Source organism: Aspergillus udagawae (genome assembly GCF_001078395.1).
Source record: "Aspergillus udagawae IFM 46973 DNA, scaffold_9, whole genome shotgun sequence".
NCBI classification, from domain to species: domain Eukaryota; kingdom Fungi; phylum Ascomycota; class Eurotiomycetes; order Eurotiales; family Aspergillaceae; genus Aspergillus; species Aspergillus udagawae.
In genome coordinates this window covers 978,384-1,001,445 of record NW_025091272.1, presented here as the reverse complement: position 1 = coordinate 1,001,445, position 23,062 = coordinate 978,384, and the positions used below count along the sequence as shown (strand labels likewise).

Sequence of the window (23,062 nt, the reverse complement as noted above, 5' to 3'; positions counted from 1 at the left end):
GCACTAACTGAGTAAATACTGCTGGTCGGGGGTTTCTGTATTTGCTGTACAGACGCACAATAGTGGGTTCTGATTACTTGGCCCCTGTATTTGTATTTTCTTTCTTCGACGTTCTCAATGTGGTATACTTGGGATAGCAAAATAGCAGGTCTGGCCCGGATGCCACTGTTTTATTGTAACTAGCTACATCCTAAACTGTGTTCTAGTAAACACTGGCCGCAAACACTCTAGTAGAACTGTAGCCCATCTCATCTGAAATTATCGAATGACTTCATGCTCGAATCGGAGAGTCTTGGCGTGTATGACTAAGCAACTGTGGAGAGGAAAATCGTTCTTCGCGGCTCCGACGAAGCCTAGGACGGAGGAGGACAATTGAACACACTTCCTCCAAATACGGTCTGTCGATTCAGGCATCGAAGAGAATCAACATGCCGCCCCGTATCAATCTTTTCACAGTGGGCAAGGCCTTGCCTGCCTTTCGCCCATCCACCTCGTCCGCTGTCAGCTCGCGTTTCAGTATCAGCCGGCCTCATGCCGCACCGACCGTACAAGCACAAAGACGATGGAACTCGTCAAAATCAGAGAAGAAGGACGAATTGGATGGGTTAAAAGGGCCTACGGAGGATCCGTTGCCTCACGTCAGCGAGGAGGCCGCGCAAATGGACAAGATCCTGCACGGTGGGAAGTACGAGGCTGCTGCAAGCCCGGAGTTGGAGCAGGGGACTCCTGTCGCTGAGGTAGGTTTCTTCTTTTTATCGACACACTACGTCGCGGAGTGCTGACTTTCCTGTTGGGGTAGATCCTGCAGCGCGATAAAGACGCCCTAAAGCACATGCCCAAGGTCATGCAAGACCAGCTGAAGCGATCGTCTGGCAACCGGTCCTTCTCGACCTTCACACGCCGCTACCAGCCTGACCTACAGGGTCAGGACGTGGCCGATCCCTCGGCGGCCGTTGTCGCCAATATGATCAACCAGGTTAACCAGGAGGTCGCGGAGCTGCACCCCGGACTGAAGTTTCCGGCTCCCGAGAGTCTCCCCAAGACGGAGAATTTCCGCGAGAGATATGATTCGTTGCTGGAGCAGTTTACGAAATTGCTTATGCGGGATGGGAAGTTGAGCAAGGCACAAAAGGTGTGTGCATCGCTTGAAACCTGGCGGGTTGTGACTGGTGCTAATCTAGTTGTCTTCGCAGAACATGTCCTTCATTCTTGACCACCTTCGAACTGCTTCTCCCCCCCAACCGCACCCGAAGCGCCCCCTCCTCCCTGGTCCTCCCGGCCCTCAACTTCCTCTAAATCCCGTCCTCTACCTCACCTTGATCGTCGACTCGGTCGCCCCGCTGATCAAGATCCGTCAACAGAAGGGTATTGCCGGTGGTGGTGCCGCCGTGCAGATTCCCGTTCCTCTGATGCAGAGACAGCGGCGGCGGACGGCCATCAGATGGATCATTGATGCCTCTGATAAGCGTCGGGACAGCAGTTTCGCTCAGCGAGTAGCTCACGAGCTGGTCGCTGTTGCGGAAGGTCGTAGTGGTGTGTGGGATCGGAGGGAAGCGGTGCACAAGCTTGGTATTGCGGGTCGTTCGAATCTTGGTCTGGTCACTCAGCGCAGGTAAATAGTGATATCTATTCATTCATTCATTGTATTTTAGGCTATCAGCTATTGTAAATTTATCTTTTGTTCATCTCATATCTTGACCGTGGATGACTAAATCCTCGCTATCCCCGATCAGGCAATTAAGTGTTTGCTAAGGCACCCTGACAGCCTAAACGTACTCATTATGCTATGTATTATCAACCAGGATTATGCTCAAGATATCTCCATCTGACCATTCCCATCTTTTGTCCGTCAAAGTCATGAGCGCACACCATATACTGATGCCAAAGTCTTGATTCCTCAACCCTCCGCGCTGGTTTGTCCTTCGTCCAACGAGGCAACCACTCATATCACCCGCACAGCAGCTTTGCGGGGACTCGACCCAGCCCAGGCGCCGCAGTCCAGCTCCAGCTCCCTACCACTAACGACCCATCATCAATAGGCCTAGTCCCAACTTCGGAGTCTTTCCTTTCTTTCACTCAAAATATCCTCCAGTCGAAACCGTGTCGTCGAATGCTGTTGGGCGCACCGTGGCACGCATCGCATCTGCGACCGGTGCTTACGAACACGAACACGACCGCCACGACCAAAGCTTCGAGCTTGAAGACTTTCACACCCGCAGTCGCTACCCGTTTGTAACACGCAAACGCTCTAGCTCCAACCATCTTCCTTCCACCGAGTCGGACTCGCACGCACAGGCAGAGGCACAAGCAGAGGCGAGTGAGAAGTACTCGCAGCCGGGCGAAAAGAGCGGTCAAGGCTACAGAGCGACCTACCTCAGGCTCCGGTTTTGGGTAGAGGCTCTCCGGCGCCGACAGGCCCAGGCTTCAGCAAAGGAAAGCGCGGGGGGACAAAGGAAAGCAAAGATGAAGTTCTCGCATAGTATTCAGTTTAATGCGGTGCCTGATTGGAGTGCTTATTACATTGCGTATAGTAATTTGAAGAAATTGTGAGATTTTGTTTTACTTTTTTTTGGGACTGTGGACTTGCTAATGCTAATGCGCATAGGATATATTCCCTCGAGCAGCATGTTCGGAAAGCTAGCGGACAGGCACAATCGGATGTCGAGTCGGCGCCGCTTTTAAGCGAGGCACCCACGCCCGAGGCGGTGTTCCAGCGGGCTCTGAACGCAGAGCTGGAGAAGATATGTACTTTCTACGAACTCAAGGAGTCGGAGATACTCAAGGAGGTGGAGGATGTTATCCGCGATGCCGAGGAGTACACGTCCAAGACGGACATGGCGGACGTGGACCCCATGAGCGACGCCATGATCAAGTCGCGGAGGATGAGCTCTAGCTCTCAATCGCGCCCGCGCACCGGCAGCTCGTACCGCGATTTGCCGGAGGAGGAGACGGATGACGATGAAGGAGCGGATAGCGATGACGAGCATCAGCCGCCGGCCGGGCAGAGAACGATGCCGTCGACGGCTCGGTCGCGCTCGGACGTGAGCGATGCGAGATTCATGGCTGACTCGATGTTTCTGGGGTTCGTTCGGCGAGGGAGCGGTGGGCATGATGAGCATTGCAAGGATCCGCGGTTTCTGGACCTGTACAACGAGGGCTTGTCGCTGAAGCAGCGGGCCGTGAATGTCTATGTCTCGCTGTGCGGCCTCAAGTCGTACATCCAGCTGAACAAGACTGGGTTCTCCAAGGCTTTGAAAAAGTTCGACAAGATCCTCGACTGCAATTTGCGGCGGGAGTACATGAGCTCCACTGTTTCTCCAGCTTATCCTTTTACGGATTCGACCATGAAGAAGATTGAGGACGTGATCGCTCGGGTCGAGCAGCTCTACGCGGACGTGATTACCGGCGGCGACCTGCCGCTGGCCAAACGGGAGCTGCGGCTGCATCTGAGAGAGCACGTTGTCTGGGAGCGGAATACAGTCTGGCGAGAGATGATTGGCATTGAGCGAAAGGCCCAGGCCGCGAATGTTGGTATCCGTCGGACACTGCTGGGAATTGATGAGGACCCGGCTGCTGCACAACGACAGGGTGATGAGCAGGAGGCTGCAGCCAAAGAGTTCCAGACGCCGTTTGGTCGCTATAGCGTGCCCGAGTGGCTCTGCAGCTTGAGTTTTGGGACTCTGATTGTCGTTCTGGCGGTGTTTATCGTCTTGCTCTATGCTCCGATCATGGATAAGCCGGAGCAGCAGAACTGCCTGGCAATGCTTGTGTTTGTCAGTCTGTTGTGGGCCACAGAAGTCATTCCCCTCTTCGTGACGTCCCTTTTGATACCCTTCCTGGTCGTCATGCTGCGCATTATGAAGTCCGCGGAGAAGCCTTACGAGCGTCTGGGACCGAAGGACGCCACGAGCGCGGCTTTCAGCGCAATGTGGACGCCGGTGATCATGCTCCTGCTGGGAGGATTCACCATTGCCGCTGCGTTGTCCAAGTACGACATTGCTCGTCGGATGGCCATGTTTGTGCTGAGCAGAGCCGGCTCCAAGCCCAAAGTTGTTCTGCTGACCAACATGTTTGTGAGCATGTTCCTTAGTATGTGGATTAGCAATGTGGCCTCACCGGTTCTTTGCTACTCCATTATTCAGGTATGTCTCCTTTTTTCTTGGGGGGTTTTGTTTTGGATAAATACTAACCTCTCAGCCCCTACTGCGTAATCTTCCTCCTGATTCCAACTTTGCCAAGGCACTTGTGCTGGGTATTGCGCTGGCTGCCAATGTTGGAGGCGCCGCGTCGCCGATTGCGTCGCCCCAGAATATCATCGCGCTGCAGAACATGTACCCGAGTATTAGCTGGGGGACGTGGTTCTTTGTTTCGCTGCCCGTCTGCATCATTTCGATTCTTTTGATTTGGCTCCTCTTGCTGGCTACGTTCCATCCCAGCCGGGGCACAACCATTGTGCCGATACGACCGGTCAAGGACCCATTTTCAGGAGTGCAGTACTTTGTCACGATTGTGACGCTGTCCACCATCGGGCTGTGGTGTGCCAGCCATCAGCTCGAGCACGTCTTTGGCGATATGGGGGTGATCGCCATCATTCCGATGGTGCTGTTCTTTGGAACGGGGATCCTGAACAAGGAGGACTTCAACAACTTCTTGTGGACGATCATCATCTTAGCTGCCGGAGGTCTGTGTCTCGGCAAAGCGGTGACCTCGTCCGGGCTGTTGCACACGATCGCCAAGGCGATCACCGCGCGCGTCGACCACTTCAGTCTGTACGGGGTTCTGATCGTGTTTTCGGCGCTGATCCTGGTCATGGCGACGTTCATCTCGCACACGGTTGCGGCGCTGATCATGCTGCCGCTGGTGCGCCAGATTGGCGTGGGCATGGACGACCCGCATCCGAACTTGCTGGTGATGGCGAGTGCGTTGATGTGTTCGGTGGCCATGGCATTGCCGACCAGCGGGTTTCCCAATATGAGTATGCAGCCTTTTCCCTTTGTCCTCAGTTGAAAATGTTAGCTAACATGTACAGCTGCTATTATGACCGAGGTCCCGCAGACGGGTCAACGGTACCTCCATGTGCGGCATTTCTTCACTCGCGGTATCCCGGCCAGTTTGATGTCGTTTGTGGTAATTGTGACGGTTGGGTATGGATTGATGTATATTGCGGGGTTGTAGGAAGTCTTATGGGTAGGGATTGATGTATATTGCGGGCTTGTAGGAAGTCTTAGATGGTAGAGTGTATACAGGTTAGCTAGAGTATCTACAAATGTTGTCTTGGAAAGTCAATGGTTCAATGGTCATGTAATGTCATTAATCATGAGTGCCCTGTAGGTATAGTAAGCTAAGCTACGGCACACGCAGCTGAATATATAGAGGACAGGATAGAAAAACAAGCTCCAGCAAAGTAATCATCAAGACAAGACGACATGATCATAACAGTCTAGGTTTTGCATCCAGCGACAACCACGAAGAAAAAAGAAATCAGTTCCTGGCAAAGACGTTAGCACCCACACTCATCATACCACAGACAAGGGTAAATGGAAAGGGAAAAGGGAGACATACAATAATCCCAACGTCAAATCACCATGAATCTTCGCCTTGAGCTGCACCTCAATATCCAGATTCAGATCTAGCCGCAGTCGCAACTGCTCGTCCCGTCCATCTTCTTTATCTTCCTTGTTCCCGCCCAACAGCCCGCCCACGGCTTTGCCCGCTGACCCCGTCACACCGTTCACCGCGTTCCCCGCCGTGTTCTGCACGAGATCGCCGACCTGGTTCACGCCGCCGAGGCCGCCGAGGCTGCCGAGTGGACCGCCGTCTTGTTGCTGTTGTTGCTGCTGCATCTGGGGACGCTGACGCCGGCGGCGGGGCTTCTCCATTGCGTTGTTGTCCATTTCGGGGCGGGGGATGCTTTCTGTGTCTGAGTCGGGGCGGTAGCGCTGAGGCTTTCTTCTGCGGGGGCGAGGTTGCGGTTCTTGTTCTTGTTGTTGTTGTTGTTGCTCTTGGTCTTGTTCTGTGGCTTCGCCGTTGGCGTTGTTGGTATCTTCTTGAGGTTCTTCCTTGGTGTTGTTGTCCGGAGGATCCTCTTTGTTCTCTTGTTCTGGTTCTTGTTCTTGTGCTTGTTCAGGCTGAGGCTGAGGCTCCTCCTGCTGCTGTTGCTGTTGCTGCTGCTGCTGCTTCTTCTTGCCTAGCTTTGGAGGCTTCTTTGTTGGTGTCTGGGTATCTGTCTTGGGGGTTGGGGGTGCACCCTCTTCTGTGTGGGTAGGGTTCGGAGTCGGACTAGAAGGACGACTGTTGTTTTCCTGATCGGACATGGTGGAAGAAAGAGAAAGAGACTAAGATGGTGAGAGGATGGAGGGGGTGACTGTGTTTATACTCTTGTCCTTGTCTTGGTCTGGAGGGTCGTTTATATGGATGAGATGATTGGGGCACTGGATGGCTGGTAGTGGAGGGGGGAAACCGGGCAGTCCGCCTCGTACGTCAGTTGATTGACATGACAGGCAGAGGGACTGGTTCGGCGTCATCTTGGACTGAGATAGATTGGTAGATTGGATGGACATTACACACATTACACACCACAGGTTGTGGCTCTCCTATGGATACAGAGGCACGGAACAAGAGATGGCTCAGTATGACGTCTAGATGCAGGGCTGTAGTGAGTCCAAGCTAGTTAGTAGTGTCTGGAGTAGCGCCAGATGTCAGGATGGATAAAGTCAAGCGAATCAATAGAAAGACGCTCGGAGAATTTTGGCACGAGATAGTGTGGTTGGCTGCTCCACTTAGTGCTATTATTATATTACTAAGATTATTATGGTTACCACAACGGATATCTGAAGCGTACAATGACGCCACTCGACGTCAGGCTACATCTACCGGCTGTTACTGTAGTGGTACAGAGGTACGCGTCCTATACCTCTCTCTGTAGAGGTGGATAGACGGCAGATTTAGCCATGGATATTCGGAAATGGCAATACGTTGTACCAGAGGACAATATCGAATGGTACCGAGCACGCGAAGATTCTTTTGCTGTCATAACAAGTTTGACCTTTTCTGGTCCATGGGTAGGTACATCGATACAAGCGGAGTCCCCCTATACAGAAGAGTGGGTGGATCCCGTTGCATCTCATAGTAAAGTAATAATTACCTATCAGTCATAATTATAAACGACTCAGTAACCAATTATGTTGTGGACCTGACAGGAGAATGATGCCGCAACGTCATGCGCGGCAAATCCAAGGGCCCGGACTCCATCGCGTAGGTGGCTTCTCAGGTCCCGATCAAGTATCAACCGCATATCCTTATGATGATGACGATGCGTGGTGTAGGGTTGTCTATGCGTAGACTGGTTTGTTCGAGTAACATACTATTTTCCTTCTTCCTTATTAACTGTTGACTAAAGTCATTCTGTCTTTTCATTCTGTTTCCACCTTGACTGTCTTGATTGTGACTATATACTTGACTCTGATTATATACATCTCCTGCCTCGACAATATACACAATGGCCACCGCAGAGAAAACAAAAGAACAGCAGAAACAACCCACTCTCCAGCAAGACGACTACTCGGATGACTACTCAGATGACTACTCCGACGAAGACTACGAAACCGACGACTACGAGGTCTCCGGCGATGAAGCAGAGGATCCCAAAGCTCAGGCGAAACGTCGTCAGCGCCAACAACAACAACAACAACAACAACAACAACAACAACAACAACAGAGCAGAAAACAAGATGCTGTAGAAGAAGCAGATGATGACGAGGAGTACTCCGACGAAGATGACTATTACTCGGATGAATATGATGACGATGATGACTACGATAACCAAGTCGCCTCAGGCAAGGCGATGCAGCCGTACCAGCCCGCCGGCGGCAACCAATCCCTTGCCCAGAACGGGTCAATGAACGTGGTACCGCAAGAGAAGCAGGGGTCGAGTCTGGACGACGAAGAAGGCATGAAGCTCAAGTTGGAGTTAAACCTCGAGATTGAGGTCGAGCTCAAGGCTCATATCCACGGTGATCTGACGCTGGCTTTGATGTATGTTCCCCCGTTCCCCCCTCCCTATTACCTGTTTTCATTCGCTCAATTCGAATAGGAGTTGACGCTCGATGCAGTGCATAATTGTTCTTGCCGAGACAGCTCGCAGCTGTACTGCCCTGTTTATCCTCATGAGCCACGATGATCCGTCACGATTGAATAGCTTTACTTTGTCATGTTGTCAATAGAGTCTGGTTACCCTTTTTAATATTCAGCGTGATCCTTCTGTGTCGAACTGGTGTCACTATGGATCTTTATGATATCTTAGCGTATGCGTCAACTGAATAAAGTCTGGGATTGCAATTTCGTCTTCCAGAGTAGTCGCCGTTGTCAAGTACACGGAAGAAAGTCCTGATCGACAAACAGTAGGATGATGCAACATTGGAATCAAGAATCTTTTCATCCATGAGTATAATGAATTGCCTCAGTAAGCTCGAACATCACGAAAGAGATTTGAGAAAATCGAATGTTTACACTTGAAGCCCGTGGTATGGTTTGCGTCTTCAATATATGTCAACGCTCATCACTCACGTGATGTATATATTGGTGTCACATCTTGCGACAGCTGTCAATATCCAATTGACAGAGGTCTATTCCAAACAGACTCATTGTCTGTTAATGGTGCAACCGTGCAAATTTCAAACCTGACCCTAGGTAAGTGCTACACATGAACCAACAAACGGCAGTAAATCTCAGCCGAGGTCCGCTTGCTGATCGTCAGTTAGAAGTCTACAATATAAGGAGTCAACCATCAACACATCATCCGCTGAAGAAATCGAAGCAATAAGCGAGCCTCATCGAGACAGACGAAAATGGCATCCGATGCAACCACCAAATCCTTCATCATCAAGCACATGAACAGCAGCCATGCCGACTCGCTCTCCCTCTACCTACGCGCATACTGCGGCGTCTCCGCCCACTACGCCCAACCCGCCATCCTCCAAGACATCTCCCTCTCCGACCTCCTTATCACCGCAAAAGGAACTCGCTACAGCGTCCCTATCAATCCACCCATGACCTCCCTTTCCGAAGCCCGCGCCCGCGTCGTCGCCATGCACAAGGACTCTCTACAGCGCCTCGGCCTCTCCGACGTTACCATCCGCGAGTACCGGCCCCCGCACGGGCTCCAGATCGTCTCGCTGGCCATGGTGGTTGCTACACTGGTGGTGTTTGGTTGGCGGAGCAATTTCCTGCCGGGAAGTGTGTTCTACGAGATGGCGGGGTTGGACCGGTATCCGGTATTTACGCGGTTCTGCTACGATGTTGCGCCGGTGGTGGTTGGGTTGCTGCTAGGCGCGCATTTGGTGGAGGCGACGCTGTTGGCGGTTAAGAGGTTGAGGCCGCATGGGGTGCGGGTTGCGTCTGGGTTGTGGGTTGCGTGGATTGTGTCGAATTTTGTGGAGGGGTTTCCGGTGTGGCGGAGGTTTGATGAGATGGTGAGGGAGGAGCGGATGAAGAGGGAGCGGAAGAGTGATTGATAGCACCAGAGGATGTACTGTAGTCTATTGTACCTTGATCATAATTTCCGTCTATTCTACCTCTCTAGTAGTAGTAGTGTTTATGAAGAGTGGAGTTGTCTTAAGGGTGAAGTCACGTGCCCACCACATCGGGCTAGCGCGCACTTTGGGGTAGGGCAAGAATCGACAAGCGAGCCAAGAGCCAGTGAGCCACACTGCGAAATTCCCGAGCGTCGACGACCAGCTACATCAACTCCACGACAACCCAACGACCCTTGCCCGCTGCGTTCCTGGTGAAGGGCTGCAGAGTTAGAGGTGAGTTTCAACCTGCTGCTTGCTTGCATTCTGTCTTTCAATTTCTTCCGGCTTTTCGAGTAGTCGGTCGTGGTGTATCGTGAAAGTTCGTTGGCGGTTTGCGGTCAAAATTGAGTCGGAAGAAGGCAACAAAAGACAACGGATACAACAAGGAAACTCAAGGACAGCGATCTTGGCTTTTCCCTTTACTTGGCTTGACGACTGCTGGTTCGACACTGTTGGTTTGACGACTCTTACGAGCACTCGATATCGGTACTTTACGCGAGAGACGGAAGAAATTGAAGGACCGGACGCAAAAGTTTCGATTGCAATCAGGGCTTTGGCTGACCTGATTCTGCGATAGTTCCCTACATCAACCGCAAACATGGGTATCTCACGCGACTCCCGCCACAAGCGTTCGGCCACCGGTGCGAAGAGGGCCACTTACCGCAAGAAGAGGTATGACCTACCGTCATCCTTTTTCTGACATCTCTGACGAAGATTGCTGCAGGGCGTTCGAGAAGGGTCGCCAGCCCGCCAACACCCGTATCGGTGCTAAGAGAATCCACCTGGTCCGCACCCGTGGTGGTAACCAGAAGTTCCGTGCCCTCCGTCTCGAGTCGGGCAACTTCTCGTGGGGTTCCGAGGGCATTTCCCGCAAGACCCGTGTCATCGTTGTGGCCTACCACCCTTCCAACAACGAACTGGTCCGCACCAACACCCTGACCAAGTCCGCCGTCGTTCAGATTGATGCCGCTCCCTTCAGACAATGGTACGAGGCTCACTACGGCCAGTCCATCGGCCGGAGACGCCAGCAGAAGGCCGCCGAGACCACCACCGAGAAGAAGAGCAACAGCGTCGTGAAGAAGCAGGCCGCTCGCTTCGCCGACCACGGCAAGGTCGAGTCTGCCATCGAGAAGCAGTTCGAGTCCGGTCGTCTGTACGCCGTCATCGCCTCCCGCCCCGGCCAGAGCGGTCGTGTCGACGGTTACATCCTGGAGGGTGATGAGCTGGCTTTCTACCAGCGTGCTATCCGCAAGTAAAGAAAAAATTTATTTGGGGTATTGCGCTTGCGTGTTGTGTAAAAGGGTGGTTTCGGAGTTTCAGCAATGTTTTCCAGAAAATATCATGATCTGGGCATCGGCATATGCAATGTCTGTAGAGCTCTGAGCTGTCAATCAATGGGATGATCCTTACGTTATTTCTCGCATGCATAGTTTAATGATCGGTTTAGTAGAACTTCCATCTGACGTACAAGCACCAGGCGACCAGGCGACCAGGCAACCAGAAAGACTCCGCCCATGCACCTTGGAACTACAAACAACCAATCTTCATCGATCTACAACTACACCATCAACAACAAATCTACCATTGCAAGTCAAACTACGACCCAAATGGAAAGTAAAACGATCAAAACCCGCCTCCTGCTCATCTCAGACACCCACGCCAAACCCCCTCACCTGCCCCCCTCCCCGCATCCCTACCGCCATCCCCTCCCAAAAGCCAACATCCTCATCCACGCAGGCGACCTCACAACAATCGGCAGCACCACCGAACACAAAACCACCCTGTCCGTCCTCAAAGCCGCAGACGCAGAACTCAAGCTCGTCATCGCAGGGAACCACGACATCACCCTCGACGAGGAATACTACGCCGCCCTCCCCGCAACCAGTTTCAGGACCCGCGCTGGACGCGACGATGTCTCTGCTATAAAGCAGTTGTATTGCAGCGATGAAGCCCACGCCGCGGGGATCCGGTACTTGGAAGAGGGAATGCATAGTTTCACGCTGAGTACCGGTGCGACGCTGAGCGTGTATGCCTCGCCGTATACGCCTGCGTTTTGTGGGTGGGCGTTTGCGTATCCGCGGGGGAGGGATAGATTCAATCCTCCGGAAACACCATCCCCGGAAGCAGCGGCAGATGCAGCAGGAGGGAAGGCGGTGGCGGCGGCGGGTGTAGTCCCCGACTTCCCAGCTGTGGATATCATGATCACGCATGGCCCGCCGGCGGGGGTGCTTGATACTGTCGTCCATGGGGAAAGCGTAGGCTGCGAGGGGTTGTTTGCGGCTGTGAAGCGGGCGCGGCCGCGCATGCATGTCTTTGGGCATATACATGAGGGATATGGTGCGCTGCGAGGGGAGTGGAGGACGGATTTGACTCTAGGAGGGACGAGGGTGGCGTGCGATGAGGACAGGGTGCGCGAGGAGCGGGGGGCGTGTGTGGATGTTAGCGCCGACTCGGGGCGGCCGCTGCGGTTTGGGGAGGAGACGCTGTTTGTGAATGCGAGTGTGCTGAATGAAAGGTATAGGGCTGTGAATGCGCCGTGGGTGGTGGATTTGGATTTACCGGTTGCTTCGTAGGTAACCCCCCCGGTTGTGTACGTAATCTAGGAGTATAGGTTCTCTACAGCAGAAGCAGCCAGGTGAGACAATCCATTATTTTGCTATAATATTGCAGAGGTATCTAGGGAAGGTATCAGTCATGACAGACAAAAGACAAAGACAAGTATATCCAGGTAGAAAAGGCAGAAAGAATGATCTCAGCTGCGTATAAAGTAACGCTCAATGCAGGTTGCATGCTGACGCTGGAACAGAAGAAAAGGAGTAATGTCCAGACATTAATGATAAAAAAAGCTTGATTATTCTTCATGAAGAATGCCGTTCGGCTCGGGTCTAATCTCCAGACGACTGGTCTTGCGACCCACTCCCTTGAAGAGGCTCAACCTCTTCATCACAGAGTCGCGGACGCCTCCGGAATGAGACTGGCTATATGAATGGCCGCCGGGCGATCCGACCTGACTCCGGTCAGGAGACCGTATCGACTTGTTGTCTCTGACAGAAGTGGATCTGACCACCCCTCCCCCCTTGATGCTGGTGCTAGAATCGTCCCCAGACGGCCCGTGGTGTTGGGACCCGCTTCGACTGCGGTTGTCCCGCGAGCGAGAACCGCTCCTCGACCGCTGTTCTTGTACGTCCTCCGTAGAGGCGGCAATGGATGAGCCGTGCTTGTGGACCATCTCCCCAAAAAAGCTCCGGCGTTTCGTTTGAGTCCCAGACTGAGCGGTGGTTCGACTGTGGATCGTTGCAGTATCGTCGTCATGGTCTTTGTTTTCCGTCTTCATGTCAATCACCGTGGCCACTGACCCGTTCGGTGCGTGGTTCGCTCGTTTGAAAGGGTTCATAATGCTGATCCGTTGGGTAACGGACGGTTTCTCCGAAGGCTTGCGTGCGTGGTTGCGCGGACTGATAGAGCGCGACTGCGACTGCTTTTGCCGGCTTTCTGCGGAAACCGGAGACTGGCGTTGAGTTGCCGGGGACTCGACCACCACAGGACTAAGCGAGGCGAGTTCCGGCGCAAAGGCTTGCTCGAATTGACGCATGAGCTCGGCTTGCGTGGCCTGGTGCGCCGGACGGGCATACAACGCAAGAGCATGTTTAATGGCCAAGGCATGGTCGATGAGAGCGACGGCCAGAGCATTCTTCATCGGATCAGCCTCGTCCTCGGCCTTTTCAGCCTCGTCCTCGTCAGCTTCCGCCAAGAATTGTCGATAGAGAGCCACGCAACTGGCCGAGGAAGAGTTGAGATCAAGCAGCTGCTGCAGCGCCTCCGTCAGACTAGACAGGCCCGCATCCTCGCCCGAGGCAGCTCGTCGCTCAAGCAACGACAGTTCCTGCGTCTTACGCCACGTTCGCTCGACGGCCGTCTGCAACGGCGACAGCGCAACCTCCTCCACGGCGACAATCTCACTCCGACGGAGGATATTCGGGAACGGCTCGGCAGTCGTAAAGATCGTCTTTTCCACCCATTGCTCCTGCACATCCGTGCCGCGGATGTGTCTCTTCAACGTCGAAGAGAACTGAGAAGGTTCCGAGATCAAAAGATGATCCCTGACAGCCTGTGGAATTTTCGACCGTTGGTAGACCGGATGCGTCATATCCCGGTGTGCGCTGACAGAGGTGATTTGCAAGAATTGGCCCTCGTAGTCTTGCACCTCGCCGGAAGAGACAATCTGCGCCGCAGGATGCTCTCGCTGCATTCGATCAACGAAGCTAGCCATTCTTTCATTTGGCGCGCCCTCGAAGATGAATTCCTTGTCCCTCAAGGTAGGAGGGAACCCGAGCCCTTTGTAGACCACACGGAAATAGCGAGGGAACTGCTTCTCCTCCTTGGCGATGGATTCGTGGATCTTGGCCATCGAGCTTTGGGCGCGCGAAAGCTTAGTAAAATCCATCACCGTGTGCTCGTACTGCTCCGCAAGCTCTTTGTAGCAGACAAGGGCATGGGCCCAGGCCCTGGAATCCTCGAAATGCTGAATGATGGCAAAGTACAGCGATTCCTTGCGTTCGAACGATGTCTGCTCGGGGAACGGAGGGTCAAGCACCTCGGGAACTGCTCGCCTCGGGTCCCAATCGTAGAGATCGGCGTGGAACTGGAGGGCAAGCCCGGCTTCGGTGAAGTTGCCCGCGGCCGCCTGCAAGTCCGCTAATTCATGGACGTAGCGAATGAAGATGTCTTCCCGGCCCATATCCTTCATATATTCCATCAACCTCAATGTGTGCATACTTTCGGCCATCGAGCCGCTCTGCGATGCGACAAAGAGATCCAAAAGTTCGTCGACAGTGGCGATGAGACCTTTGACGGCGTCGGAGAGGTCCTCGTCAAAGGCAGCGCAGCCCTCAAAGTATTCAAGAAGTTCACTGACGAATAGCTTCTGGATGATGCTCTCGTTCACCTTCTTTGTTTTGAAGAGATAATCCAGGCTGGATATGATTTCGGTTTCGATGATGGAAAGCTCTTGGTTCAGACCCCATTCGCTCAGAATCATGGTCCGTAAGATTTCCACCGCGACATGCCGTAATCCCTCGTGTACACTGAGGCACAGTCCGATGATAGGTGCCACAAGGCCAGGCACATATTGAACCTGGTAGCCTCCGAGCTTGCGCAACCCATACCGCTCCCTGTCGTCATCTGTCGTTTCCCAACCGATGGCCTCCCAGCTGGACCGCAGTAGCTCCGCGCCCTGCTCGCGAACGTCGCCTGCGATCTTCCAGACGGCCCGTCGTTTCTGCTCGGGGAATGTTTCCAAGGCCAGTGCATCGCTAGACACAACCTTGAGTAAAGTCATGAAAAAGCTCTCCCATAACCTCGTGTCAAAGCTCTCTGCATCCTCCGGCGCGGGCAAAAACTTGCTGATTAGTAATGTAGCGAGATATTCTAGGCTCTTCACAGTAGCTCGGTGATTGTATACATGCACACTAAACCAAATCTCAGGATACGCTTCGCAGTTCAAAATGGAATTGTGGACCTCGAACGCTTGGGAAATAAACGTAGCGAGGTCCGGACCCTTGAGTGACGGCTTCTTCGGCTTGGGGATCGTTGCCGTGGCAGCCATAATAGCCGACAATTCGACCAGCGCCTCATCGAATTTCTGGCTGGTTTTGGCGGCCTTGACCTGGAAGGGGAAAGACTTGCTGAAGAGAAGAGACAGATAGCTGGTCTCCTCCACGCCGTCCGGTATGATGGAATAGTATGACGAGACGATCTTTGGCATGAAACCGTACAACAACGGATCTGGCTGCTTCAAAAGCTGTGCCACGATCGCGCAACTCAACCGAACCTGATCACGATATTGGTCGGTGATGGCTCCGGTCGCTCCCCAGTACGGTTCCAGCCAACCAATGCAACTGGAGATCAAAGTCCGTCTTTCGGCTCCGGATTCGAAGATCTCCAGCTGCGTGTAGTGCTGGATCAGCACCAACTTGTACAGCACCAGAAGACCCTTGACGTCGCTGCAAGAGTCCATAAAGCTGAGGGCAATCATGATGATCTCGTCTCTGCCAATGACCTTGGATAGCTCCGGGAGCCACGTATGGAAATGCTGCACGACAAGCGTCTTGCTGCCCACCATGGCGGGTGACGAATTCCTCATGAGGACTTCCAGCGATTTGAAGATGGTATGCAAGTCCCGGTTGAAAGTGGACTGGACGCGAGTGATGCCAATGCCTTCCTCCTTGGCCTTTTGCTGCTGCCTGGCATTGATGATGAATTTGAGGACATGTCGGCCGACTTTGAATGTGGCACGCAGACTCCGCGATTGTTGAACATCGGCACTAGCCTGAAGGAGACGGAGATAGCTTCGCATCAGGCAGGGGGTAGCAAAGGGGAAGTTAAATTGCTTGTCCGCATAGTGGTCAACCAGCGGGCCAAGGTTGAACCGTCGATCATGGACGATACCAAGTACTGTCACAAGATTGTTGAATATCAGGTCTTCATACTCCTCATTTCCTGCATTCTCCACCAGGATCCCAAATAACGCATCAAACACACTGCTCAGCTGCTTGACGATCTCAATTTCAGGCACAAACAGAACCCTCTTCAAGGTATCCAAGACCTCATCTACCGACCGGTCCTTCCAGTGCAGCAAACTCAGAATTACCTGGTCCTGAGAGTATTCAGTGCTACACAGGTAAGTCTCCAAGCGCAGGGTGGCCAGCGGCCCAGTGATCGCTTCATCCTTGGCCGATTCGTTCTTTCCGAGTGAGCTCCACGGGAGGGCCAGGTAGGCACCCTTGCCGTTCTCAATGTTAGACGTGTGCTTGTCGTACGCGTGCAGCAGCAGAGAATGAGAACCGTCTCGGATGAATGCCTGGTTGTCCCACAATGGCATCCATGCCAGGGCGAAGGGAAACTCGGGAGCGTCCGCAATGCTCATGATCAAATGAGCTCCTGGTATGTCCTCCGTAGGCACGTTCAGACGGATCGTCTGGTTCCAGGGCGTGCCCCGTTCCGTAATCGTAGTCCGCCATGCTGTGTGTGCTACATTGTTGGACGACGGGAAGATGCATTTCTCAACTCGGGCTCCTGAGGCCGCCCGCACCTCGAGGGTCAATTGCAGGTTGCGAAGCCCCGTAGTTGTCGGCACCGGCAGCTGACCCGCCTGGGGATGTGACAGGAGAGCTTCGGGGGGAAAGGTAGCGTGAGAAATGGTCACATAAATGTCGGACCGAGGTTTCGATGGCGCTTGAGAGAAGCCGATCCGCTTCGTTTGGACCACATTGTGCATAATGGTTGGGTTCTTTCGGACCAGCGCGTCGGAATCCGAGTCCACGAATGGATACATATGTAGATGTATGCGAGCCGCGCACTCAGATCTCACGTATTTCCCGCTCGGGCTTGGGAGCAGCGTGCGTACCAAGCCGTCAAACCCATCAACATGGCCCTCGCCCTCTTCCAACCACGACGACGGAGACCAGATGTTGACAACCTGCTCAGCATCTTTTTCTTGCCGAAGGATCTGCGATACTTCCAGAAGACCAACCCCGAGAGTGCGCAGCGTCGTGGATGACTTTGGAGATTGGATATCGGCTCGGTCTTTAGTGCTGGAAGAACTCTCGGAAGATTGGGGCGGTCCCGCGGAGCTTTCCTTCCCCGGCTCAGCGCTCTGAAGGCCACGCGGCTTAGTGCTCCAGATCATACTGCGGCGAGTTCTGAGACTACTCTTGCCTGGCTGGCCGGCGGAAGTTGGCGATTTCGCAGCAGAGGAACTACCTCGGGAGATTGACGGTCTGGACTGGAGAGGGGCGCCTACTGCTGGCGTCTCCGGCACACGCACCTCAACAACGAGATACAGTTTCGGGCCGTTGGCAGAGCCATCTCCAATGTCCGTGGCACATAAATCAGTGAAGAGTGTTTTCAGCTTGCTGCTCTGGCCCATGCTGGCGAAGGACTCGGGGGAGGGGATCTCTAGCAGGTATGTCTCCGATAGGGGCTTAGGGGCGGCGCCACCGTCGGCTTGGGAGCAGAGATGAACGGCGAGAGTGACTGGACCGGGGGAGTTACCGGAGACGGCATTAACCTCGAGGAGGAGATGATGTAGCGAGGCAGTATCAGAGTGCTGAGTGGGACTCTCGTCCAGCATGCTCATTTCGGATTGGAGCTTGGTCAAGTGGACAGCAGAATCCTCGCCCGTCAATAACCGGCCTCTCTGCTCAGGGTCTCGCACGATCACCTCCCCTCCCAGCATCTTGTTTCCGCGAACAAGCTTCCAGACCACTTCCTGTCGCAATGCCTCCTTCTCATATGCAGTCAACACATCGTGCAACAGCTGCCTCCGCGCAAAGTCCAATTCTCGAACCAGGTTGTACATTTCTTCCACCACGTCATATTGACGCGCCAATAATAATTCATGGAGATTCGTCGAATGCCATTCGCGCAGACACGATGCGATCTCGTCGACTAACGGCTCCGACAACGAGGTAGGGGTCTCGTCACCGATCTTGAGCATTGGAACCGGGGCAGCTGGCTTGGGCGCATTTGGATCGCGAGGCGTCAGGGTCACCGGCGTCACCGGCGTATGAGGAAGGGAGGGTGTCTGGATGATGTGGTTGATGGAGGCCGGACTTGCTTGACCGTCCTCGAGCCTCTGGATAAAGATCTGCGAGGGTTTGCCCTTTTTGGCAATGATGACATCCGATACCTCACCGGCCAAATTTTCATCATCCTGCGAGTATGCGACGCTGCTTCTGGCGTCTGTCAGCGGATCAGCTGCTCCTCTGTCGACACTCAATCGATCGCCATTCGTCAGCGCTTTCTGCCCGTCGCCGTCGCCGAGCACTTCCCGAATCTCAACACAATTGCGAGGAAAGATGCCGGAGAAAACCCTCGCTTCTAGAGTCTGGCCCTTGGTGCTCGTCAGCCCCGCCAAGATCGATGGCGGCGCGACCAGGTACCCACGACACCATTCCCCATTGACGCCGCCCTGCTCGATTATGTATAGTTCATCGCCAAGCTCTAGCGGCAGGTCGGCCGCTGTCGACGGCTGGAAAGGATATATGGCAACGGCGAAGGCAATCCGAGGCAGAGGCCGCCAGGGCATATCTGCTATGAAACGAGCGACACAGGGCAAGCCCTGCAGTGGTCTTCAACGGCCGTCGAGAAATGAGGGGCAGTGCGCCAATCGACGGGAGCGAGCAACGGATCGGAATTCGACAGTGTGATATCTTCCCGATCGAAGGAATGAGGGGCCGCTACATGCGAGTTTCCGCTTCTAGAGATATGTATGGACGGTTAGCGAGGCGTGGTATGTGCGATTGCTCGGAGCGAACACTTAGATACCAGAATACGTGTGTGATCGACACGGCTTTGGTAGAGACGTATGAAATTTTTTAAGGAGAGTTGATTTGCCAATCTGAGGACTGGAGGGACATCAGGTAACGGGAGATGTCAGTGTGCGTCGTTAAATCAGAAAAGAGCGTTGGTGACAGCGGATCATGATCTCGATGGCTGGAGACAGTAGCGCAACAGGAAACCTAGAATTGTAAACAAATTCAGTATCAGCCTTGAGAATGCAAAACGTCAGTCTGCTCTCTTCTTTCTTCGTTTCCTTTTCCCCTCTCCTTTGAGTTTAATTTTCTCCGCCTAGCCCCCCTTGATAGCGGTGGATGCATTGATTATTGCGCTGTGGAGAACCAGCAGAAGTTCCCCTTGCCAGAGAAATGTGGAGAAAATCGCCGTTCGAGGGGTGGAAGGGAGAATTGAAGGAGATGGCGGGATGCTTACCAAGTGAGAGAATGGCAGGAAAAGGCAGAAAGAATTCAATAGTTAATAGCTATAAGAGAGAGTGAGAAGACGAAAGGGAGAAAGATTAGTGGAGAAGCGATCACAAATGGAAGATTGAAGCTACGAAAAAGGGTCCCAACTGCAAAGTTCCAGGCACCCAGGCAGGAAACTTGCTGATCGTCACACTGGACGGGCCTGAACACACGAACCTACCAGATACTACTATCTAAGTACTAGTCTGGAGGCTGGAATCGTCGAAATATGAAGCCTAATTTTATCCAGTTGATATAACTGTCTATATTGAATTGCAACTATCGGACTTATTTGTGCTGATGCTTTCAGTATCTCGAGTCCCTCGAATTATGATCGAGTCTAGGTACTACTCTCTACCCCAGCCTTTATATTCTCCCCTCGATCGAGATTGACACGATCAAGCCATGCGTCTCTCTCGCACGTTCTGCTAATCCACATCTGCGATAGTCCTGTATGATGTATCTGAACTCTCTGGGTTTTTTTCCTCGTCGTCTCACAAACTGATGAAAAAGAAAAAGAGTTTGTTCCAACCACGGCGCAGCATCAGCCCCTGAACCAGACCCGCACCTAGATACATCTATACGCAGAGTGGATACATCACTATCTACAGTGTCAATACCTCGTCTACAGTAATAATGATATTAAGATGATCGCCTCTTTACTCGATACTCGGTGCGCACTTTCCTTTCAGCCAACCAGTGATAAAACCGTAGCGCAGATCATCAGACAGTGCGGCCCAGGAGTCATTCTGAAACAACGTTAACGAACATGTTCGATTGGTCTCGGTGATTGACCGTCGATAACCCTAAAATGCTCCGCATTGGGAGGTAGACGCGGTATTGCTTAGAATGTCAAGATTACCTATTAGCATTTGCATCTGTCTACCTTAGTACATGGCCTCTGGAGATGTGCTGGAAAACGTGCATTATGGAATGTGGGCGGCCTGTCAGATATATATATATATACCCACTGGAGACTACCTAGGTAGAGACCGAAGAGTCAACCACAAGAAAGCAAAACAACTTTTCGGTAAACGCTCTCGGTCAATGGAGAATTCAAGTGACGAAGACGCTCGTCTCTTTACTAATAATGTAAACTAAACTACATCTCTAGGTGACAGCCTGCAAAGCTGGTCGCAGTTGGGCCTTTTGTTTTTTTGGCTGTCCTTCTTCCGCCACTCACTCCGGCTCTGGTACCCACACCAACACACTCCACTAATATCGCAGTTTACTAGGTATAGCAAAGTCTTAGATTGACTTCAACCTGATGGATGTCTTCCCTAATGTTTAAGCCAGAAGCACAATTGTCCTCCAAGGTTATGATAAGCCTCTAATGCGCGTAGAGGACTTGAAAAAGGAATTAAACACCATATGCCATTAGCAACCTAGAAGAACTCCGGGCAAGGCCACCACTTATCCGCGGCCGTAGCCCAGAGGTGATATCATGCGTGTCGCTTGCCCAATGAGCTGAACTAGCAATCTGAATCATCCCAGGAACTAACCCGGGGTAATATTTGTATGCATTCATGGGTATGTCTTGCCCTCCTCACACACCTGCTTGAAAACCTCCTCTGTGTGCTGCACCACCTTCTCCACCGCGCCCTGTCCCCTCGTCCTCTCTATTTTCTTGTTGGGCGGGAACACCTCACCGTCCCAATTCAACCAGTAGCAACCGCTGCCCTTCGTCCCATCGCTGCCAACGGCGATGTCCCCTTCCCTCCCCTCTCCCTCAGCTTTCGGAGGATACTTTCCACTCGTCGCCGCGAACAAATGCCTCTCCCCACTCTCATCGAGCGGGACCATAAATGATCTCAACAGTGGCGTCAGCACAGCCGACAGTACTCGTCCAGCTGGCAGTTCACGCATCACGCCTGTGGCCACTGCAGAGGGGTACGCATGGACGAAGGAGGTATGCGGGTACCGCTGCGCCATGTTTTCCAAGAAAAAATTACCCATCAGACTGGCATGCCAACCGCATTTTTTCAGGTTAAAGGTGTGCTTCAGACTAAGGTCAGAGAAGTCGAGCGTGCCAGCGCCGCCGGCGCGGACGGAGACTATCGGGTCCAAGACGGAGACTACGCGGGACAGTCTGGCGCTGGCGCTGACAGAGGGGTCTTGAGCAGCTGCGCTCAAGAGAGGAAGCAAGTTGATGATGAATCGCATCCGCGCGTAGTAATGCAGCACGAATTTTCGGTCCAGCCCCTCGGCCGTCTCGTCCCGGCCTTTCAGCGTCAAATATCCCGGTGTCATGAAAAGCAGGTTAATTGACTTTTCTCTTGCTGCAATCTCGGCGCACACGCTGTCGACATTTTTGAGAAGGGATATGTCGGCTTGGAGAAAGGTTGGCTGGGCGGAGGGGTTGATGTCTTTCATGGAGGCGATGGCAGCATCCGCAGCGGACTGGCTGCGGCCGATGAGGTAGATTTTGGGCGATGCGGTGTGACGGCTGAGGGCGAGGGCCGTCGAGAGGGCGATACCAGAGGTACCGCCGACTGGGGGGTATCAGTGATTGTTTCATCGTAGAGTGTGGAATGTTGGGGCAGATTGAACTTACCGAACACCGCGACGAGACCTGAGGCTAGGGATGTGAGAGCCCCATTGTGAGCCTGGACGGTGTGAAGGTTTACCATTGTTGCTTCGACCGCTGGCAGCTGGCCTGTGAGTGTAGAATTCCTTATTGCGATGAACACTCGATGCAGAACGAGAAAATGAGCCGGAAGAGTAGACTACAATGATCGGAGAGGTGAACTATCCGATAACCAGCTACACGTTGGCAACTGAGACGAGGTCAGCAACAAAGTGGGTGTGGACTGCGGACAGGGACGATGGGAGGTACTTACGCACGTCGATTTTCTAGAATATATACAGCAAGGTAGGGGAAAATAAGGATCATTCACTAAACGAGGCCAATAGATGAAAGAGATGACTTGGCTGATGTGAAGTGCCAAGGGGAATGGCTGACGAGAAGTATGCAGTGGCTGACGTGAACCACCTGGAGATGGTATGATAAGAGGGAAACTCATCACAACCGAAAAACAACTTCAGTCACCCAAACCTCCGAGTGAAGAAAGCCAGAGGCTGTGCACTAGGCAACATGATGCTTTATCTGATAATAAAGTTGTCGATCAGTTGTTTGTCATGGGTAGGAAGGGTGGCTGACGAAACTCGTAGGGTTATCATTTTAAATCGAACCAACAGTCAGGGAGTGCGGTCCCAGGCACGTCTATATCTAGTAGAGGTACTATGACGACGAGCCTATATATGCATTAACTACTAACTCTACTACGGGACAATTCATAAATCTTTGAATAGCCGATATACCTACTTTAGATCTTAGGAAGCTTGGAATGAAGCTCTGTGGGGCACCTCTGTCAGACTTATACATACCTCCGGCAGTGACAGACGGCCAACTTCGTCTGGGCAGCGGCAGTGGCAGTAGAAAGACAGAGATATCGGTGTCTCCAAACAAGACTGCAGAGTGCGACTGCAATTCCTGGCGCATTTCCCAACCATACCATCGAGTCCAGTACATTGATGCGGCTTACATGGACCTCGACGACTTGCTCTATCTTGCTGTAAGCCTGTAAATTTAGGCAGACACAAAAGCAGGCCAGTTCCCAAGAGGACAGGACTGAAGAGGAAGGAGGTCATTGTCAATTGAATTGGGCAATGAAACTGGAAATCAAC

The 23,062-nt window shown here is 52.9% G+C and overlaps 8 protein-coding genes across 8 annotated transcripts; 5 read left to right on the top strand and 3 right to left on the bottom strand.

Annotated features, from left to right (window-relative positions):
- Positions 1-428: 428 nt before the first annotated feature.
- On the top strand, positions 429-5,175 carry Aud_010585 (putative plasma membrane phosphate transporter Pho87; the record flags this gene model as incomplete). Its single annotated transcript, XM_043295421.1, has 7 exons — positions 429-737; positions 800-1,132; positions 1,194-1,612; positions 2,040-2,546; positions 2,606-4,142; positions 4,198-4,975; positions 5,030-5,175. The coding sequence occupies 7 exons, from the start codon at positions 429-431 to the stop codon at positions 5,173-5,175; spliced, it is 4,029 nt and encodes a 1,342-aa protein (XP_043151356.1).
- A 306-nt stretch (positions 5,176-5,481) lies between these two features.
- On the bottom strand, positions 5,482-6,314 carry Aud_010584 (uncharacterized protein; the record flags this gene model as incomplete). Its single annotated transcript, XM_043295420.1, has 2 exons — positions 5,482-5,488; positions 5,563-6,314. 2 exons carry the CDS (start codon positions 6,312-6,314, stop codon positions 5,482-5,484), a joined length of 759 nt encoding a protein of 252 aa, XP_043151355.1.
- A 1,184-nt stretch (positions 6,315-7,498) lies between these two features.
- Positions 7,499-8,092, top strand: Aud_010583 (uncharacterized protein; the record flags this gene model as incomplete). The annotated part of the gene is made up of 1 exon (XM_043295419.1): positions 7,499-8,092. One exon carries the CDS (start codon positions 7,499-7,501, stop codon positions 8,090-8,092), a length of 594 nt encoding a protein of 197 aa, XP_043151354.1.
- A 754-nt stretch (positions 8,093-8,846) lies between these two features.
- Aud_010582 (DUF2470 domain-containing protein) lies at positions 8,847-9,512 on the top strand (the record flags this gene model as incomplete). The annotated part of the gene is made up of 1 exon (XM_043295418.1): positions 8,847-9,512. The coding sequence occupies one exon, from the start codon at positions 8,847-8,849 to the stop codon at positions 9,510-9,512; it is 666 nt and encodes a 221-aa protein (XP_043151353.1).
- Positions 9,513-10,170: 658 nt separating this feature from the next.
- Aud_010581 (40S ribosomal protein eS8) lies at positions 10,171-10,828 on the top strand (the record flags this gene model as incomplete). Its single annotated transcript, XM_043295417.1, has 2 exons — positions 10,171-10,244; positions 10,297-10,828. 2 exons carry the CDS (start codon positions 10,171-10,173, stop codon positions 10,826-10,828), a joined length of 606 nt encoding a protein of 201 aa, XP_043151352.1.
- Positions 10,829-11,179: 351 nt separating this feature from the next.
- On the top strand, positions 11,180-12,145 carry Aud_010580 (metallophosphatase domain-containing protein; the record flags this gene model as incomplete). The annotated part of the gene is made up of 1 exon (XM_043295416.1): positions 11,180-12,145. One exon carries the CDS (start codon positions 11,180-11,182, stop codon positions 12,143-12,145), a length of 966 nt encoding a protein of 321 aa, XP_043151351.1.
- A 278-nt stretch (positions 12,146-12,423) lies between these two features.
- Positions 12,424-18,660, bottom strand: Aud_010579 (guanine nucleotide exchange factor DCK1; the record flags this gene model as incomplete). Its single annotated transcript, XM_043295415.1, has 1 exon — positions 12,424-18,660. One exon carries the CDS (start codon positions 18,658-18,660, stop codon positions 12,424-12,426), a length of 6,237 nt encoding a protein of 2,078 aa, XP_043151350.1.
- Positions 18,661-20,899: 2,239 nt separating this feature from the next.
- Positions 20,900-22,005, bottom strand: Aud_010578 (uncharacterized protein; the record flags this gene model as incomplete). The annotated part of the gene is made up of 2 exons (XM_043295414.1): positions 20,900-21,867; positions 21,930-22,005. 2 exons carry the CDS (start codon positions 22,003-22,005, stop codon positions 20,900-20,902), a joined length of 1,044 nt encoding a protein of 347 aa, XP_043151349.1.
- Between the last annotated feature and the right edge of the window lie 1,057 nt (positions 22,006-23,062).